At 38.1% G+C, this 14,945-nt stretch overlaps 1 protein-coding gene across 1 annotated transcript in view; it reads right to left on the bottom strand.

The window, feature by feature from the left end:
* dnah6 (dynein, axonemal, heavy chain 6) overlaps window positions 1–14,945 on the bottom strand; it is a 102,743-nt gene that overhangs the window by 26,289 nt on the left and 61,509 nt on the right. The window contains exons 50-56 of the mRNA XM_065254676.2: window positions 9,657–9,899; window positions 9,227–9,394; window positions 5,321–5,556; window positions 2,485–2,746; window positions 2,267–2,390; window positions 1,949–2,145; window positions 1,441–1,644 (exon numbers count right to left, since the gene is read on the bottom strand). Coding sequence (XP_065110748.1) covers window positions 1,441–1,644; window positions 1,949–2,145; window positions 2,267–2,390; window positions 2,485–2,746; window positions 5,321–5,556; window positions 9,227–9,394; window positions 9,657–9,899 — 1,434 coding nt within the window. The remainder of the gene's footprint in view (window positions 1–1,440; window positions 1,645–1,948; window positions 2,146–2,266; window positions 2,391–2,484; window positions 2,747–5,320; window positions 5,557–9,226; window positions 9,395–9,656; window positions 9,900–14,945) is intronic.

The following is a 14,945-nucleotide window of genomic DNA, read 5'->3' as shown; positions in this document are numbered from 1 at the left end:
ATAGTAAGACAAAAGAGTAATGAAAGTGGATTGGCTGGAAAGAGAGATATTTGTTTGGTAATGTAAGGAGGCTGGTGATCGTACTATTTTGACAAGATTTGCAACCGAAAGCACTCTGCTATCAGAGATGCCCTTCACCTGATCCCTCCATTTACTTCAGGATGTAACAGAGGGTATGAAATGCAAAACAAGAACCCAATGGGAATAGTCAATACTATCAAAGTGTCAAGAAATGTTCTTCAAGCATTTTGCAACATGTCAGTCTAAATTTAGCTCCATGTTACTTCCCCTCTCTCCTCTGCCTCAAAACCTATAACTATCAAGAAATGTAGTCAGCACAGGTAAACATCATAAAGTTCTCTTACCATACACATTATATTATTTCACACAGCTGTCTCTACATACTAGACTACAGTCTAAAAGTACATTCGCATTATAAGCGACTTTATCGCTGTGTGTTGCTTGTCTCTTTCAAAGGAGGCGTTTCTACTGTATATCTGGTTGTCAAACAAATGAGTAACGTCCACTCCAGTAACTGAGGAGAGATGGATGACGTAAACTTCACTGCTTCGTTCTCATTGGTAGTCGCTCCCAAAAGTCGCTCATAAATTGCATAAAGTTAAACATTTCTCTACTTTGTCGCACGACTGGACACGCCCATCCAGCTGCCAATGGTCACTGTTGCTCGTGCCGCTGGATGCCGGCGAGCTTCCACTGAAATCAATGAGATTGCGTCACTCTGCTACTGCTAGTCGCTGCAAATGTGAATGAGGCTTAACGCTGCGTCCGAAATCACCTACTTCTGTACTATATACTAGGTAAAAAATTTCAAAGTATTTCATATATTACATGCATGAATTAATAGTATTCGAAAAACAGTAGGCAAAAAGTACCCGGATGACCTACTACTTCTGGCAAAAATTTAAAAGTGCGCATTCAAGGGGCATTTTTAAGGAGTATATGCTTAAATGTTAAACATACTGGTAATGCATGCTATTGTTAAATGCACATGTTATGGGATCAGTTTATAGGACAGTCCCTTAGCATTGTCCATATTTAAGGTGATAGCACCAGAAATACGGAGCTAAAACTTATGTAGAAACCTTCAAAAAGCCTGAAAGCTGTAAACTAGTGTCATTAGTTAAGAAAACAGTGTATTGCAGCTACTGTCTGTCAAAAACAGAACAAATTTTTAAGTGGAAGCTTTCCTTTACCATTCAAATAAGCTGTTTTTTACAGTAAGTGAACTTGGATATGTTCTTAACCCCTTAAATGACGAGTTTGGTTAGGTTTGTTTTATTGTGATCTGAAAGGTGTTGAGAGGTAATGATGATTTTTTTAAGAACTTTACAAGTCGACCTTGTTGAGTTTAAATAAAAGGAATGATGTTTTAAGAGCAAAAGTAGAACTCAGTGCATGTTTGGAAAGGTTGGGGATCACCTGATCTTGAGGATCAATCATGAGCGGCCAGCGGCGTCCACGCATCACAAGGATTCCGTTCTCTGTGGAGACGGTATCCCGCGGCAACCCTTCCTCATTCCACTGCCGGATCTCATAGGGGTCTCCAAGAATGCTGATCAGATTGAAGTTGTCACTGATCGGGATCCCCAACTGTCGACAACGTGTGATCCAGTGGTCTATCAGCTACAAAACACATAAAAAAGCCCATTGTTCACATACATTCATTCTCTAATGGAACTGAAGGGGGAATCTAAGTGGTCCATCAGTTTTAAAGTTTACTCATCTGACATAAGTAGCATGAAAAAGTATGTATTTGTATATATCGGCATCTCAATATGTTTCTGTTTTATAAGAGGGTTTTTTTACATTAAACCACAAAAGGCCATTTATGTTTTTACTATTTGAGTTTGCGGTAAAATAGCATTAACAAAGATAAGGGAAACAGTTATCATAAAAATAATAATTCAGTATACTGTTAATACCCTACCAGTTGTCTGTAACGAGAAGTGAAGGCTCCATAGTAAGCAACGCAAGCTGCAGCGATGAAAACATTTCCAATGACATTGTGGATCTCCTGTTCAAACATAGCAATGCTTTCCTGCCAGCGAACCTGCTCATCTTCCAGAGCAGATGTTAACTTGCCTGACCGACCCAGACGTGCTTCGGTCAGAGCCATGGTTTTAGCTACACCAAAACACACAAACACCCATTAACAAACATCCACATATACATGCAAATGAAAATTGCATTCACTACCACTGACACCTTTTAAGTTCTACTATACAGTACCAATACTAGCTCTCACCTAGCCCCTCTTTCTCAGCCACGCTGGAGTCAAACTGCTCTTTCAAAACTTTGATTTGGTCCTCCACCTCTTTCAGTGTCTTTTGCTTTTCTTTAAGGGTGGACATTGTTGCGTCCAACTCGGCCTGATAAGCAACAAACAAAGAAAATGAATAACCCTAAACAATGTCCTTCAAAGCACCAATGTTCCTATTCACACGATAAAATAAGTTGGCTCACCTGAGCGGCAGCCAGCTTCTGGCGCTTGGGCCCGACCTCTTTCAAAACTCTGGAATATAAATCCATAGCCCTCACCCACATACACATGGATTTGCAGGCCTTAGACACTTTTTCCACTTTTTCAGGCACAAAGTCTGGATTAGTGATGTATCTCTGCAGCTTTTGAAGAATCTGTGGTTTGATATTGTCCTTGTCATAGTCCATTAGTTTTTTTAGGAAGTTGCCATCACTCAAGACCTGCTTTGCACTGGCCCAGTCTGTCCTAGATGGTGATAGACAGTTGAGTTTACAGCTGATGGTTTTTACAAGTCAATTTTAACAGTTGGCACTAAGAAATGTTAAATAAGACTGCTTTAGTTTTTCAATGAAAATACTATCAAAAGATCAGGCTGAGGTTCTTAACCTTTTTCAGGGCAATGACCCATTAAAGGTGCAGTGTGTAATTTTTCTCTTGACAGAAATGCAAAATTATATACAAAACTATATTATCAGGGGTGTATAAAGACCTTTCTTAATGAACCGTTATGTTTTTATTACCTTAAGGGGGTCGCACACCGGACACGCAGCGCTGCGCCGTTCTAAAAAAATAAAACAGATTGTTTTCTAGAGTATACGCACACCGGCGCCGACAGGTGGCGCCTGTCCGCGACGCCCAGCTTTGACTCAGGAAGTTGCTCAAATCCCTGTCGCGCCACAGAGCACCACTCACATAGTTTAACATTAAATAACATCATATTTGTCTTAAATCATTAACGATTAACATTGGCTGCTAACGCATATTTTGCATTTTGAAGTAGACGCTCTCTGACTAAGCTCACGCTATTAAATGTGCACTTCCTGTGTACGATTTCTCCGAGTTGTCCTTGACCCGACGCTGAGCTGGGCGTATGGTGTGTTTCCCCCTTTAGAATGAGACATTTTTATCTACATACACCGAGTTTTATTAAAGGGAAACCAGGCAAGTCTGCTTAATATTTCTCTACGAGCTCCCCATAGTGTCTGAAAGTAAATGCTTTCAAACCCACTGTCGTAAAAATGAACTGTTGTCCCTTCCCCCTCGGAACCAAGTTTATCAGCTTATTTTCAATCCAGTTATGTTTCCCTTCCGTCAAGGGTTTTCGATGCTTCTCTGCCATTTGCAACAATCGCTAGCAGAGTTTAGCTCGCCTGCCTCTGTGTTGTTTGCCGTAAAGTGATCGTGCTTCTCGCGATATCTGAGACTTTGCGAGACTGAAGGACACCGGGTCGGATACAGCGAACTTGCAAGTGGGGTATTCTTCCTACAGATGGTAGGGGCGGGCGAGAGAGTCTTTATTCGTCCGGTAATGAGTCATTTAACCATATAACGACTTACGAAGATGATTTATTAACATAAAAATGCTGCCTTGTGTCCCTTTAAGTTGACATGTTTTTTCGGTGGCGGCTACCGTAGCTTCTCTATGCGTCTCAAAAGCGAGGGGTGAGCAGTGAACTGAGCCGTTGGTTGCAATCCGCAACCTCACCACAAGATGCCGCTAAATTTACACACTGCACCTTTATTGAAAAGAGAGGAGAAGCAGGGACCCCTATTACATGTATTAAATTAAGACTGGATTTATATTCTTTGTATACCAAAATAATTATTTTTATATCTTTGTAACGTAACCATCATAACAAAGTTACATACTGTTAACACACTACATAACTTTTACATTTAACTGAGTGGATTTTAAACTGGGAATGTTATACTATCAATCAACATTTAATTTCATTATTAGCCGATTAATGCATTTTTAATGTCTAAATTCATCCTTTTAAGTGATGAAATTAAAAAAAATCTAAATGTTTAATAACACATTGAAGCTGCCACACTTTCTCTCCACCAACCCCTAATTTCACTATCAGCTTCAATGCCAGCTAGGTGAGAACGCAGCTGGAAACATAAAACAAAGGAAATTAGAATAACAGACGATTTAACACAGGTGATTTCCAATTGCACCAAGGCAAATTGAACAATTATAGGGACAAAAGAACTACAGTGGAGAGAGGGGTGAAGAGACAGAGCTGTTACAGTCTAGGTTGACATTTTAAACACCCATTAAATTGCTGTCCTATAGTTATCATAATGATGATCATAATGAAGCAGATGGGAAGAGGATATAGAAGAAGAATGAGATTTATGATTGTGCGAGAAAATCCCAGATGCTACACAGTCGAGGTATCTCCTGTTAAATTACTAGCAGATACTGAGTCATATTGTATAGCCAGAGGGGGTTTATGATGTCTGAGGGCATGTTTTCTGCAGCTAGATTTCTGCGTTGCTAATCTTCAACTGCATAAACCTGCTAAAAAATCTAATATTTATTTATTTATTGCTGTCATTCCAGCATCTACGGCTTTTTTCATGGTGAGAACCAGTTAATCTATACACAAGTTGATCTATAGGGATATTGGCCAGTTTAGCATCTGCAATTCACCGCATATTGGGCAGTTTGGCATCTGCAATTCACCAAACACGTATGTTTTTGGACTGTGGGAGGAAACCGGAGTACCTCGAGTAAACCCATGCTGACAAATGCAAACTCCACACAGGAAGACCTCATGACCCAGCCAGGGCTCAGGAGCCACTGTGGTGCCCCCAAAAAGTCTTTAACCAGAGCAGTTAAAACAGTGGACTACACCACAAAACATAGTCTATACATTGATAATGCCAAAAAGTTACAGTAAGAAAACAAACAAAACATTTAATTAATGGCTTAATGGCTTTTTTCTTATGTTTTTTTTTAGGAAAAGGCATTGAATATCTTTTAAGTATGTAATAAATGTGTAATTAAAAACATATAAAGCCTGTACTAACTTGCTACTGAGCAGGATGCACACTGCCTCCATCACGGTCATGACAAGGTCTGGTGGTTTGGTGAAAACACGGATCTCAGAGATGTCGGCTTTATCCAAAGCATTAAGGGCCTTATTAGCGCTCTCAAGAGCGGGCAGAGCCTCGTCCAAATCTCGCTGAGCATCATCCGCAATGGCCTGAGTCTCTTCGGCCTTCACCTTGGCTAAAGCTTCGTCCTCCTTTACAACCGCGCGTACCTACGTAAAGAGGACAACATAGTCAAGGGTTAAAATATTGACTTCTTTTGAGGTTTCAGACTAGAGTAATACTTTATGAAGATTATTTTCATTGGTCATTAATTAAAAAATAGAAAAATCTTCCCCAACCACCACCAAGCAGCTCCACAAAAAGGTGCTTTTTAAATCCTTTAGTTGATAGATAGTCATATACATAAACACGTGAATGTCTACTTTTTTGGAAACTTTAGTCACAGTGAGATTAACTCTTTCCCCGCCATTGATGAGTTGTCTCGTCGTTTAAGAAAAAATGCTACCCTGCCAATGACAAGTTTTTACGGCAATCCATATTCCACTATTATCCACTAGGTGGCGCTTCTACCCAACCTATAAAACATTAAAACATCCATGGATTCAAAAACAGTAAAACTCTTTGTATACTCTTAGAACGAATGTGTTAAAAACAACACATTAGTGTTGATTATTGAAAAAACACATTTTGTGTTACTTTTAACACAACATGTGTTATACTTGAACACAAAATCAACACAAAATGACACATAATGTGTTAAAAATACACATAATGTGTTAAAAGCTTACCGCACAATGATGTGTAAAAAATTATGTTCTGAATCTGATCTCTAACAAAAGTTCTTTACAAAAATGCAATTATCTCAGCTTTTTGTTAATAATTTTGTATTTTTGAAAAAACCTACCCATTTGAGAGATGATAAAAAGAAACAAATGAAGATAGGGTGAAGCAGGGTCTATTCTTTTATTTGATATATTTTATGTTTATATATTTAAAGAAGAACATTTTCTGAAAGGCATTAAACTTTTGTGAAAATCTTAAAAATGCTGGCATGAAAAGAGTTCAAATAGGCCTGGGGCCTCATTTATCAAGCGTGCGTACGAACAGAAGTGTGCGTAAAGTGTGCGTAGGAACTGCGGCTGTCCAAGGAAAGTTCTGTCATTGTCTGTCCTCCTACAGATTTCACGTCGGTGTGCTGTGACGCGGTTTTTTTTTTTTTTGCTGATAATTTAATGTCAAAACACTTATTTATTTCTATAAGTGTTCTCATACCCAACGGAATAAAACTCACTGGTAACATGTTCCCATGCAGATTTGTTTTCTTTTGTTAGTCATTCCTCCCGTACTAAGTGAACCAAACAGATGTGTTATTAACCTCATCCACCAGTAACTCAATTTCTGTGTCTGTAAAGTTCCTCTTTTTTGCTCTCTTTGCCATTATTGCGATGAGGGAAAAAACACAACCACGTGACTTATAACGGGAGGTGTTGTCACCATATATGGTTCATTGGAGGCGTTTCGGATTGCAAATGACCATGAACGTGCACGAGCATGATGCTTAAGAACAAGTGGGATTTATCATCAAGGATTACTTACTGATGTGCGTACGAACCCCGTGCGCACGTTTGATAAATCCCGATTTTTTTGTACTTAGGCACATTCTAAATTTCATTCGTAGGTACAAATATAGAACATTTTCTACGCACTGTTGATAAATGAGGCCCCTGGTTTCAAAGACTATGAATTGTCCTTCACTTAACATAAAATGTTTAAGATCTTTTATAAACACACAAAAGACGTTACTTGTGTGTATCCTGAGACAAATTAATGGTACTGGCATATTTTAAGATCTGTCTTGGAATGTGTAGCTCTCATGTAATCCAAAATGAGCCAATATTTGGCATGACATTTCAAAATGTTTCACTTATTACATTTGATATGTTATCTATATTCTATTGTGAATAAAATATAAGTTTATGAGATTTGTAAATTATTCCATTCCTTTTTTACTCACAATTTCTACAGTGTCCCAACTTTTTCTGATTTGGGGTTGTATGAACTGTCCCTTTAAATGGACAGATAATTACAGTACATAACTAACAATAAAAGCAGATATGGTCAAATGTGGGGGATAATCTGAATGACCCATTTTAACATGGATTGTTTAGTGAACAAGTAAAACTTGGCCAAGTAAGATGAAAAATTAGGACTATTATAGTGCAAGTGCACCTTTGGTTAACATTATAAACATATCTAGGAAAAAAATATTAAAACAATATAAAAATGTATTCCGTTAAAAGATCATACAATGCCACCTATGTTATGATTTCTTGTAAGACAGTGTTTCTCAAACTTTTTCAGCCCAAGGACCACTTCATCTTCCAATATTTTTCTGAGGACCACCTAACAGAATCTGACTCTAACACGCCCCAAAAAAAACAACAAAATAGGAAGGATAAGCTAAATTTAAGTTTAATATGCAACTGTTTTAAGTCAAAAACTAATTTTTAAACACAAATGCAATGCTATGTTCAGAAATTATTATATGAATTTTATTTAATTTGAAAAAGTAAATGTGAAATGAGTTGCAGCTTAATATGAACAACAAACTGCACATGTGAAAAAAAAACTGCAATTAAACATACTGTAACAGCCTAGGTCCCACTTAATGTCATTCCAAAGAGCCATTAGTTTAAAACTGAGGTGGTGGGTATGTGAAGTTTATGGTTGTATCTATGGTAACAATATAATGCTGAAAAAATTCCCCTTAATGTCCAAAATCACTGAAATTACAGAGATTTTACACATGAAACAAAAACTAGTACATTACAAAACTAATAGATCTGTGGATTTTAGCTGCTTTCAGTTTATGCTTGACATAAGCTTTATTCTACATTTAAATAGGTAAATAAGATCCATATCACACTCATTGAGAATTTAACTCATTTACTCACTTCAGTGCACATATCAAAAAAGTTTATAACATGGAACATAACATTGTTTCATGCAGTTTTTTTGTCAAAGCTAATTATTACAGTAGCCCTACTTCAACAACAACAGCCATCTTAATAATTGGCAAACATTAGGCTAGCTTCTAATAAGACAGAATATGTTTTTAGATTTCGCAAGAGCAGTGAAATCAGGTGTATGTTTGTCAGCACGATACGCATACAGTGGTGCAAATGAACTGTTACTCGTTTAAATTGCATTATTGTGTGAGAACGATGCTTTGAATTTTGGAAAAACTGCAGTTTCATTTATTAAGACATGTAACGTAAATGTCATTGTTGATAAGCAAGTCATAATTGAGCAGACTTATCAGACAACAATTGTCGGAAAAGGCAGTGTTTTAAAGCTGGAAATACAACAAATAAAGTTAAAACAGCCATAGAGTCCGGTCTCTTAACTCACCACAGTCAGCTATCGCGTCTTGAGACGCGGGCGCGAGCGGGGGAGGCGATCGCGTTGAACTTGTGGACCAAAGCGCGAATATAAACACGTGACACAGCTGCTCGCACCAGTCACGTGACTCGCGCTCTGCAGCTCATGCTGTATGAAACAGACGCACGCGCATCAACTCGTAACTGTAGGGCCCGTTGTCTAACTTACTAAATTTATTCTAGAGATGTCTTTTTTACAGACTACATAAAGGGACGGATCAAATTACCTTGGGGGCCGGGTCTGACCCGCTGGCCGCCAATTGAATAGCCCTGGTATAAACACTTGCCTAATTTAGGTCATCTTTTGGCGGACCACTGGGGGGGTTTGGCGAACCACTAGTGGTCCGCGGACCACACTTTGAGAATTACTGTTGTAAGAGATTAGGGAGTTCCTGAGAATACAAACTTTATTATTAGCAACTATTTAAAGCACACACACCTGGTCAGCACTTGCTTGGTCCACAGCAAGTTTCTTCATGAGCTCATCGACATCGATCGATTTTTGTTTGAGCACAGGCTCCAGAGCAGAGAGGTCTTGCTTCATCTTATCAACCAACTCATTTGTCTCCAGTAGTTTAGTGAGACCATTTTTCACACGATCCCGAGCCTGCACAAACAAACACGCATTCAATTTCAATGTCAAACATCAATGCTTATCTTTGTGTGTCTGCCTTAGATTGGTCAATGATATTTTTATGATATCTCTCCTTTAAAAAAAAAATTCTTATGACATAAAAAGGCTAACAACCTTTTTTCTTTAAAATTTTATAAAGTGATCTGAATCCCCAAAAATGATTTGAATCTTTACAAAAAATGTAACAATGTCAAAAGGACATGCAACATATAGCCCCAGCTACAGTAGTACTCACCGCCTGAAGCTGTTGTCTCTTTTCTCCCAGCATGCTCAGGTACAGGTTAATGAGCTCTAAGTATGAGGTGGGCGTGGTATAGTAGTATCTGCGCAGTTCAGAGTAAAATTGCTCAGCCATGTCAGTGACGCTGACATGGATCTCAACGCACATCTCTGAAAAACACTGCTTCATCTGCTCGTTGCCAAACTCAACATTCTGGAAGAATGTCTGGGACACCGAGAGCAGAGCTTCACGAGGCCACTGAAAAAATAAAAACAAGAATTTCAAGTTATTCATTTATAAACATTTGCTGTCTAGTTTAAAGAAAAAATGGTAACACTTTATTTTACGACCCGCAAAGTACCGCGTAATTAAACCGAATTTACAGCGTACCTATTTGTAACAACAGAGTACCTCTACAGTACGTACTTGTAGTTATAAGGGAATAATATTTTAAGTTTGGGGTAATAAGGGGGTAAGAATATATGGAAAATTATTCTCTAAGTATTTCATAACTACAGGGTACATATTGTAATATTACGTGGTATGTATGACTTACGTCTATGGGTAATATGGTCTATGTGTAATATGTTTTTTTTTTTTCATATTTGCTACTTACCTGATGAAGTGTTTTGTATAGCCTACAGTTGATGTCTACAAGCCACGTCGGCAAATAAAATATAACACACAATAAAAATAATAGCAACTTGTACCTCTTTGATCTGTATATGTATACAGGAGTTACCAGGTAACTCTTATATTTGCGGGCTGTAAATTGAAGTGGGGCTTATTCCCCGATTGTTCGGTGTATGTACCAGGTAACTCACATATTTGCGGGCTGTAAACTAAAGTGGGGCTTATTCCCCGATTGTTCTGTGTATGTACCAGGTAACTCTCATATTTGCGGGCTGTAAACTAAAGTGGTGCTTTGTTCACCTCTTGTTATAGGGTAAATACCATAAACATACAGAATATTGTTATTTTTATTTTAAAACAACTTATTTCAAAACATCTTTAAAACACTATAATTAAGCCAACACTTAATGTTTATTATCACATAACTTTTATTTAAAATAAAAAGTCATGACAATTTTTCATTGTTTTTGCGGCTTGGCTTCCTCTGTTGGTGTTCTTGTCCACTCGGATGATGAGTTGATGTCGTCTCACAAATGCTGTTCTGCATTACATATAAAAAACATAAATGAAAGCCTTCAGTAAATGTTTCTTCACTGTGCCTTGACAGAAACAGAGTTTTCTAAGCCAGTTACGTTTATAAATTTTAGGCTTACTTATGTGCTAGCTAACCAGCTACCGTTAGCTAGCAACTTTCTTGAAAAACATTGTTTGAAATGCGTGAGTCATGTATTAACAAAACCAGTCACCTTATCCAGCATGCGGAACCTGCTAACATCACTCGCAGCCGTACTCCACAGTGTAGAACGTTTTTAAAACCTCTTAAAGAAATTTCACCTCAGGATCGCGTTCCAGCAAACCTCCTGCAGACGGCCGCGCGCTCTACACCTGCGCACTAACTTACGCATGTAGTCGTCTTTTGCTTTAGCGGGAGCTGATATCTGCTGTTGTTTCATTCTGGTTTGCCATTTCATAAATTATATTTGGCTAAAATACTTGTGTTTACAGTAAATAAATTGCAAAGCACCACTTCAAATATGTCCGCAAATATAGGAGTTTCCTGGTAAATAGGGAATAAGTTGCTATTTGTATTGTACTTACCTTAAAAAAAAGATAACCACATTAAATCAGCTGGACTTTTGTTATTAAAAGCAAGTAATATAGGCTACTAAAATAAAAGTGATATGCTGTTATATTTATTTGCCGATGTGGCTCGTAGTCAATATGAAAAATTCACAATAAAAAATAAATAAAACATAATTTCCCCATAGACTTGACTAAGTCATACATACCACGTAATATTACAATAGGTACCCTGTTGTTATAAAATACTTAGAGTATAAATAATTTAGAATTCTTCATATTCTTACCCCCTTATTACCCCAAACTTAAAATATTATTCCCTTATACCTACAGGTTACCTACCCTGTTGTTACAAATAGGTACGCTGTAAATTCGGTTTAATTACGCGGTACTTTGCGGGTCGTAAAATAAAGTGTTACCGAAAAAATTACACTGAACCTCAACCACAACATTTGAGTTACTACAGGGCTCAACATAAAGGTCTGCCCGGTTGCCCGGAGCCAGTGGGAGAGACATTTGGGCCAGTAAACATTATTGTCACTTGCCCGAGCGGGCCAGTGCTTCGCTCTCAGTCACTAAAATATATTTTCTGTCTGTGGTCGTTTTTCTGTATGTATTCTTATGTAATGTTACCATCAAGACACATTTTAAGCGTTGTGAACGTTAACTTCTCAACAAAGTCATGAGGTTTCTCCTACCTTATTGGTTGTGGACAGTGGCGGCCTCTAATAAGGCCAAACGAAATCGTAATTTTTTCAACATCTTGAAAGCACACATTTACTTGGGTAAAACACAACGAAAGAAATTATGAAAATGTTTTCCAGTTTGCCGTCAGTTTCCAGGTAAAGCAGACAAGTCGGGAGCCTTTGTCGTTGGAACAAGCAACCATCGTGAACAAAACCTCGAAGCTCATGAGAAAAGCTGTATGGTACTAAAAGGGTTGCGGATAATCCTTTATCTGGTCCACTAAACTTTATTGCCAATTGTCTTAACAAATAATGAATAAAATGTATATGTATACAATTATATTCGACTTTTGAATTATTATTTTAAATTTGTGACACTGAAATCTTTTTTTGGTGGGGCCAGTAAAAATTTTGGCAGGGCAAGTGAAATCCTGAACCACTGGCCCGACTGGGCCAGTATTAAAAATGATTTGCTATGAGCCCTGTACAGTACTTACACGAAGCTCTATCATTTGAGCTACAGGATTATCTTTTCTACGCAATTACTGTACAACAAACAAGAAATTAGGTAATTCTTCAAAATATTCACTTTGGTTCTCCTTGGTGTGTTAATGAACGTTTATGATGATTGTAGTGAAGTTTGATTTGTAAATAAATCTTTTGATCTGTTAAATGGTCAGTTAACCAGTTGACCCAGTTAACAAAACTGGACTCAATGATTTGTGCATGAAACATCGCAAAAAATCATATGACTTTGAATAATGAAGCAAAAATAATTGAAAAAAAACAATCCTTTCAAATCTCTTATTTTGTGCTTCACAGAAAGTAAGTTAGGGACTAGAAAAACATGAGGGTAAGTACAGTTAATAATGGCACAAAATTACTATTATTATACTATTACTATATTACTAGTGTTTTTTTACATAAAGCAATGGTGTCCACAAACAAAACGCAAACATATCATACAGACTGCCCTGTAAAACATTGTAATAGGTAATTCCTTCATTTCATTCATGAGAACCACAACGGTCACCTTGAAATATCTGGCACAGGCTGATGAAAACAAATAAGCAAATAAAAGCGGGTTGAAAAGATGTTCAGCCTTGTTGCTTTAAGCTAATGAGCAGTGTGGTTGGTCAGCACAGTGTCATTTATCACACCCAAAACACAACACTACAACAGACACACCAGAACTGAACATGCTGACCAACACACAGTTTAGTTTATTTAGTCATTTGTTTATTCTAAAAAAAAAATAAACTGATTATCTTTCTACATGTATTTAATTATAAATTTCATGGAGACCTTTAGTGCGAAGCTAGTTTTTTGTTTAAATGGTCAATTAAGTGCCTTTACATTTTTTGTATTATTTTTTTGTCAATTTTTGTCTTTTTATTTAACAGAGGGTAAGGAGAGGATGGGAAAGTACAGATAGTAGAGAGGGGTATGGGATCGGTTAAATGACCACGACTCAAGCCAGGAATTGAACTTGGGTCACCGAAAGTGTGAAAGCACCACATATTGGAGCGCTGCCCACTACACACCATCGGGTCTAACATGTGCCTGTAAATTTTGACAATTATTCAAAAAATAAATAAACAAAATATAATTTAGAGTTCATAATATCAGTTTGGTAGTTATGCTTTTATTAGTCATTTTATTATACATTTATAACTATTTATTTAATCTATTTTCCTAAATGCCACTGCCAAGCTCACCCTAGCCAGTGTGTAAATTCTGACCCTGAAGCAAGTTAATTAAATGTTTGTTTACAACAAGATCACAAATTTACATTTACTTGACGCTGAGGCGTTGATTGCATATGATATGAAATGAAAGCAAAATGTATGTATTTAATTGTCTCCATTGTTGGGTTAAAAGTGCAATGTGTACATTTTTGTGTAATCTGACGGTAAGGTTGCAAATTGCAACCAATGGCTCAGTCCACCGCTCATCGCTTTTCCTTTGAAGCACACAGGGAAGCTACGGTGGTAGACACAGGAGAATGTTGTAGTCTGAGACAGCAGATAGTAGCCAGTCAAGCAATGAAGTTTATATAGTGACAAAACCTTTCATTTCTGAGCACAGATGCCAGCAATGTGGGTTTGGGGGCAGTCCAAACATTCAACAAAGCTGGATGCAGATAATACGTAACCAGCACCTTGTTGCAGTGCTCTATTCAGTTTGGCACTTTAAGTATTTCCTCTGTGGGCTTCCTTCCACGGTGTGCACCAATCATTCAGCTCTTCAGTGGCTCATGTCATTAAAGGGCCAGTTGGCATGCTGGATTAAGGAGCTACAGTCATATGACATGGAAGTGGTATACAGAGCAGAGTCAAGTAACGCAAATGCTGATACTCTCTCTAAACAGCCATGTTTAGCCAACAAGTGTCGCTACTGCGACAACAGGGAGGCCTGAGATAGAGAGCTGAAGAACCTGGATGCCTAAGGTGCTTCCCTGGCTTGCAGCCATGACTGTGTGTTTATCATTGGAGACTGTAGTAGAGTGGATGCGGCTCCAAGACCTGCAGCAAGTGATACTGTGGGATCAGGCCCAGCAGCGGCCTCCTTGGGAGGAAGTGGATATTCAATCACTGTCTACAAAAAGCTTATGGGTCAAGTTTAGGGACTTGTGCTTCTCAAATGGTGTGTTAGAGCAGAAGTGGAAAAAATTCTGCTGGGGAAGGGAGGTGGCAGGTGGTGGTGCCCAGATTTTTGTGCGAGGGGGTTATTGGGGCTACCCATAGGACAGTAGGACTTCAAAAACTTTTAAACGGGTCATACAGGGCTTGTATTGGGGAATTGTGAGCCTGGCAAATCCATTGCCTTTCTACAGCAGTTTCCAGTAGGGGGCCCGATGGAGAGATTGAGATGGATGTAATGGGTCCCTTTCCACAGTTTGAGA

Source organism: Paramisgurnus dabryanus, chromosome 4 (assembly GCF_030506205.2).
Source record: "Paramisgurnus dabryanus chromosome 4, PD_genome_1.1, whole genome shotgun sequence".
Lineage (NCBI taxonomy): Eukaryota > Metazoa > Chordata > Actinopteri > Cypriniformes > Cobitidae > Paramisgurnus > Paramisgurnus dabryanus.
This window is presented reverse-complemented; position numbering and strand designations above follow the sequence as displayed.